The sequence below is a fragment of the Podarcis cretensis genome (assembly GCF_951804945.1).
Source record: "Podarcis cretensis genome assembly, chromosome: 1".
Classification (NCBI taxonomy): Eukaryota; Metazoa; Chordata; class Lepidosauria; order Squamata; family Lacertidae; genus Podarcis; species Podarcis cretensis.
The window spans coordinates 18,551,725-18,557,724 of record NC_137170.1 but is presented as its reverse complement, the minus strand read 5'-3'; the positions used below and the strand labels follow the sequence as shown (position 1 = coordinate 18,557,724).

General features: G+C 43.3%; 1 protein-coding gene across 1 annotated transcript in view; it reads left to right on the top strand.

The window, feature by feature from the left end:
• Positions 1-1,943: 1,943 nt before the first annotated feature.
• Positions 1,944-6,000, top strand: part of LOC307200291 (cholesterol 24-hydroxylase-like) — a 36,575-nt gene continuing 32,518 nt past the window's right edge. The window contains exon 1 of the mRNA XM_079948795.1: positions 1,944-2,131. Within this exon, the coding sequence (XP_079804921.1) occupies positions 1,995-2,131 (137 nt within the window). The 5' untranslated portion in view covers positions 1,944-1,994. The remainder of the gene's footprint in view (positions 2,132-6,000) is intronic.

Sequence of the window (6,000 nt, the reverse complement as noted above, 5' to 3'; positions counted from 1 at the left end):
GAATCTGTAGTGAGTGCCTGGTGCTGTTCAGGAATTTGTAGAAACCAAAACATTTTTATTTTAAAATGGATAGTATAAATTGTGAGTTTGGACCCTTCAGGCCCCAAATCAGGCAAAGTCACACCAAGGCCACGTTTCTGCCTGCCATCTTGATTCAAAATGGCACCCGGTGTCCAGGTGTCTGCAAAGACTGCTGCTCCCACCTTGGGAATCATTGTGCCACGTTTGACAGCAGTATCTCAAGCGGTGGCTGAACTCGTAGAGAACAGACAGACAAACCACTTTCCATAATAAACAGTAGATAAAAGTAACAACCATAGTAATACTGAACAAGTACGTCTGGGCTTAGCAATTCTGCACTGTGACTTCCCATCTTTTTTTAATGGCTGACTCCTTTTTGCTAGCTATTACTCTCAACTGTGTTAAAAGAAAACTTGAAAGGCAACACCATATTTAATCACCAGAGTTTTCTTCATCCGTGTTAGACAGCACACACCTATCTTTGTAGCTGTATCCTATTGCAAACTTAGGAGATGGGGAAGAATGACTTTTATGCTCGACCTTTGAGCTGTATTGTTCTAGTTCTCAATTACTGTGATTGTCTTCCGTTGAGGTTGCATTGCACCTGGTTAATCATTTCTTAGTGACCCACCTTTGGACAGAAAAAGGGAATGAAGAAAACATAAGCGTTTTTATGGCATTTACTCCCACATGGGGTAGTGACAGCCATCAACTTGCATGGATTTAAATGAGGACTAGGCAATATCATGGAGGATAAGTTCATCAGTGGCTCCTAGCCATTATGGCTATGTCCTACTTTTACTGTTGGAAGCATTATGCCTCGTTGGCTACCAGTTGCTAAGAGCCATAGATGGGAAGAGAGCTGTTGTGGTCAGATCCTGTTTGCGGGAATCCCATGGGCATCTGGTTGGCTCCTGCAAGACAGGATACTGGACTAGATGTGGATACTCAGTCCTCATTGGCTTGGTTGACACATTTTTCAACTTCAACTTCCTTCCTTCCTTCCTTTCTCCCCAGGGGGAAGAGGGCGGTGGCACAGACTCCCCCCCCCTAAAAGAAACACTCCAGTGTCTCCAAGAACCAATTCTTCTTCTAGCAGGGAAAGAAAGGGAGATTCCTGGTTGAGGATTTCCCCCCTTGCTTTACGAGGCTGGGCTGGGGAGATAAGTTCCTTTGGACCTGCTCCCAATCAAGGCAGGCACTCGGGGCTGCTCTCACCCTTTCCTCACTGTCCTCTGCACTCCCCTCCTCCTCCTCCTCAGCTGGGGCTACTGCACATGGGGAGGCAGGGAAGGTGACCTAGATGATCAGAGGTCTGGAAGCCAAGCCTTATGAGGAGCGGTTGAAGGAGCTGGGTATGTTTAGCCTGGATAAGAGCAGACTGATAGGAGATACGATTGCCATCTTCAAATATCTCAAGGGCTGTCACATGGAAGAGGGGAAAAGCTTCTTTTCTGCTGCACTGAAGTAGGGTTGCCATGTCTTGAAGAGCAAGAAAGGGAACAGCCTGAGCTGCTGCCAGCCCGAGCTGGGGAAAGAGGCTCTGAGATTCTGACTCAACATTCAGAAAAACTTTGTGACAGTAAGAGCTGTTCGGCAGTGGAACAGTCTCCCTCCTTGGAGGTTTCTAAGCAGTGGCCATCTGTCATGGATGCTTTAGCTGAGATTCCCGCATTGAAGCGGGGTTCCTTCCTATTCTATGATTCTATGTTCCGACTGGGTGCTTTGGCATTGTACCAACTCCTAAAATTAAATCCGAATGGACCATCATTTGGTCCTTCTGACTCAATCTGATTGCAGGGACTGTATGTTTAAGTAAAGGTTCCTCCTACTGCATCCCAGCCTGGCTCCTCCCAAACTCAAAAGGGATTTATTGCCAAAGCAACAACTCCAGGACTCCAATCTCCAAGGCAGAATCATTCAAACTTTGGAGGCTTGGCATTGCAGCTTTGTGGCTTGAGCTCCTGGCTGTCATGGATGCGCCAGAGGTGATCTGGGGCTTGCTGCGCATTTTGCTCGCGGTGGCCCTTCTGGCTTTTGGCCTTTATTGCTGCTACATAAAATCAATCCACATGAAGTATGATCATATCCCTGGCGCCCCAAGGGTGAGGTAAGAGGCTGGCGGGGTTGTGATACTTAATGGGAGATGCCACAGGGAGGGGGCTGCTAATTCTCTTGGATCTCCGAATCGTAATGTACAAATGTGTGTCTTGTGGACAGACTTTGACAGGAGGAGGGGGCAGGATTAGCAGGGCATTCCTGCACAGGAGGAAGGAGGTGGTGGTGGGCTTTTCGCCTCAGGTGGCAGAACTTCCTGACCCTGGTGTTGCTGGTTGTAGTATCTGGAATAATAATTTTAAAAATGAACAGGCATGCAAGTTTACGATGTCCCCTTTGTCGCAGTGGGATGGGTCATGGGCTGTTATTTCTGGGATGGGTAATGCATGTTCCTTGGAGATTGGTTTGAATGAATGAATTTTATTACGGTCACAGACCAGGATAAAAAACAACAACATATAAATAAAATAGCAGTTAGGATTTTTTTAAACTGATAAATGTTGGAGCAAATAAGGACAAAGAAACAAGCATAGGATAAAACATCTGAATAAAATACAAGATTAAACACGGATAATGGATGGATAAAAACTGATAATTAAAACAGATAAGAACTAAAAACAAATAAAAACATGCAGTTAAAACAACTGTAAGAGCGTAAGAACTAAAAGACTCGCAGTTAAAACAACTATAAGAGGCTGCAGAGTAGAAGCCTCTGAAATAGATGACACTCACAGCATTAGAAACTGATGTGCAAATATGGTTAAAACAGGCAATTAAAACAATGTACAACAATAAATTTAGAAACAATGTGCAACAATAAACTATCTCAGGGAGTTGACTCAGAGTCACCCATGGAACCGAGTTTGGGGATTTTCATGCCGAACTATTTTGAGTTGGGCAATGGTCTGCACCTACAGATTTGTACACAGAATTTGGCGACCATCCAGGTCTTCTTCTTATCTTTGCCTAACAGCAAAAGGTCAAATTTTTGCTTTTGCGGGAGGTCGGCGAGCCCCACCAGTAGGGGATCAATGAAGTTACTGCGTGCCTCTTCGTAAAAGGAACATGTAAAGAACAAGTGTTCTGGGCTTCCTATCTCTCCCAATGGACAGGTGCAAAGTCTCTGGGCATAGGGGACTTTACTAAAGGCTCCATCCAGGACCGGTGAGGGAAGAGCCACGCTTCTGGCGAGTGTAAAGGCCCTTCTTGTTGCTGGTTGTAGTATCTGGAATAATAATTTTAAAAATGAACAGGCATGCAAGTTTACGATGTCCCCTTTGTCGCAGTGGGATGGGTCATGGGCTGTTATTTCTGGGATGGGTAATGCATGTTCCTTGGAGATTGGTTTGAATGAATGAATTTTATTACGGTCACAGACCAGGATAAAAAACAACAACATATAAATAAAATAGCAGTTAGGATTTTTTTAAACTGATAAATGTTGGAGCAAATAAGGACAAAGAAACAAGCATAGGATAAAACATCTGAATAAAATACAAGATTAAACACGGATAATGGATGGATAAAAACTGATAATTAAAACAGATAAGAACTAAAAACAAATAAAAACATGCAGTTAAAACAACTGTAAGAGCGTAAGAACTAAAAGACTCGCAGTTAAAACAACTATAAGAGGCTGCAGAGTAGAAGCCTCTGAAATAGATGACACTCACAGCATTAGAAACTGATGTGCAAATATGGTTAAAACAGGCAATTAAAACAATGTACAACAATAAATTCAGAAACAATGTGCAACAATAAACTATCTCAGGGAGTTGACTCAGAGTCACCCATGGAACCGAGTTTGGGGATTTTCATGCCGAACTATTTTGAGTTGGGCAATGGTCTGCGCCTACAGATTTGTACACAGAATTTGGCGACCATCCAGGTCTTCTTCTTATCTTTGCCTAACAGCAAAAGGTCAAATTTTTGCTTTTGCGGGAGGTCGGCGAGCCCCACCAGTAGGGGATCAATGAAGTTACTGCGTGCCTCTTCGTAAAAGGAACATGTAAAGAACAAGTGTTCTGGGCTTCCTATCTCTCCCAATGGACAGGTGCAAAGTCTCTGGGCATAGGGGACTTTACTAAAGGCTCCATCCAGGACCGGTGAGGGAAGAGCCACGCTTCTGGCGAGTGTAAAGGCCCTTCTTGTTGCTGGTTGTAGTATCTGGAATAATAATTTTAAAAATGAACAGGCATGCAAGTTTACGATGTCCCCTTTGTCGCAGTGGGATGGGTCATGGGCTGTTATTTCTGGGATGGGTAATGCATGTTCCTTGGAGATTGGTTTGAATGAATGAATTTTATTACGGTCACAGACCAGGATAAAAAACAACAACATATAAATAAAATAGCAGTTAGGATTTTTTTAAACTGATAAATGTTGGAGCAAATAAGGACAAAGAAACAAGCATAGGATAAAACATCTGAATAAAATACAAGATTAAACACGGATAATGGATGGATAAAAACTGATAATTAAAACAGATAAGAACTAAAAACAAATAAAAACATGCAGTTAAAACAACTATAAGAGGCTGCAGAGTAGAAGCCTCTGAAATAGATGACACTCACAGCATTAGAAACTGATGTGCAAATATGGTTAAAACAGGCAATTAAAACAATGTACAACAATAAATTTAGAAACAATGTGCAACAATAAACTATCTCAGGGAGTTGACTCAGAGTCACCCATGGAACCGAGTTTGGGGATTTTCATGCCGGACTATTTTGAGTTGGGCAATGGTCTGCGCCTACAGATTTGTACACAGAATTTGGCGACCATCCAGATCTTCTTCTTATCTTTGCCTAACAGCAAAAGGTCAAATTTTTGCTTTTGCGGGAGGTCAGCGAGCCCCACCAGTAGGGGATCAATGAAGTTACTGCGTGCCTCTTCGTAAAAGGAACATGTAAAGAACAAGTGTTCTGGGCTTCCTATCTCTCCCAATGGACAGGTGCAAAGTCTCTGGGCATAGGGGACTTTACTAAAGGCTCCATCCAGGACCGGTGAGGGAAGAGCCACGCTTCTGGCGAGTGTAAAGGCCCTTCTTGCATTTCTAGATATGAGAAAGAAGAGGTATGCTGCCGGTGCGGCTATATATCTCTCAATTTCTCCAATTTTACAGTCTGGCCACCTTGCACAGTTCTGTTGTCTCTCGGTATCTAATATTCTTTGCCTGACCGTGGCTTTTGCCTGGCCCAAGCCCAGACTTAGAAGGGCTTGAGGGGCAAAACCCAGTTTCTGGAGGGTGTTCAGAACTGCAGTCTGCCAGCCTGACTGGAATTGATCACAGAGGATCAGTGGGGCTATCCCTCGGGGGGAGCAGATTCAATGTCAGCCATTTGTAAATTGATGTTAATCAAATGCTAGCCTCCACTCTCATCATCCCCATTTCCAATCTCACCCATGCGTTTGAGACACATCTGGGGACTTGGAGGAGAGTGTAGCACCCTGCTTGTGGTTAACGCTTAGCTGGAATGAAATATTCAACGCAGCAATAGAGAAATTAAAATAATAATTTATTTGTCAGACAAATAAATATGAGGCACAGTGGTATATGGTTACCAAGCTCTGGCCTGGCCTCCTCCCATTCTGGCCAGCACTTATATTTCCTTAATCCAGCCCCCTTGCTCCTCCTGTGGCTGCCTCTGTCCAATCAGCCTGGTTGAAATTCCTATTGGCTGTTTGCTAGAACCAATCACAAAAGATAGACCCATTTCCTCTTGTCCTTTTATGGGAAACAAAAAGATATACATTCTTCTATCTATAAATGACAAATAAGTAGTAATATATCTTACATGTGTCTCAACAAGGAACCTTAATTACCAGCTCACCTCGCCCTATTGCCCTCCAAAACAAATGGTTTAATCTTAATTTTTTATCTTAAACAGATGTCAAGGATCTTGAGTTCACATCATCATT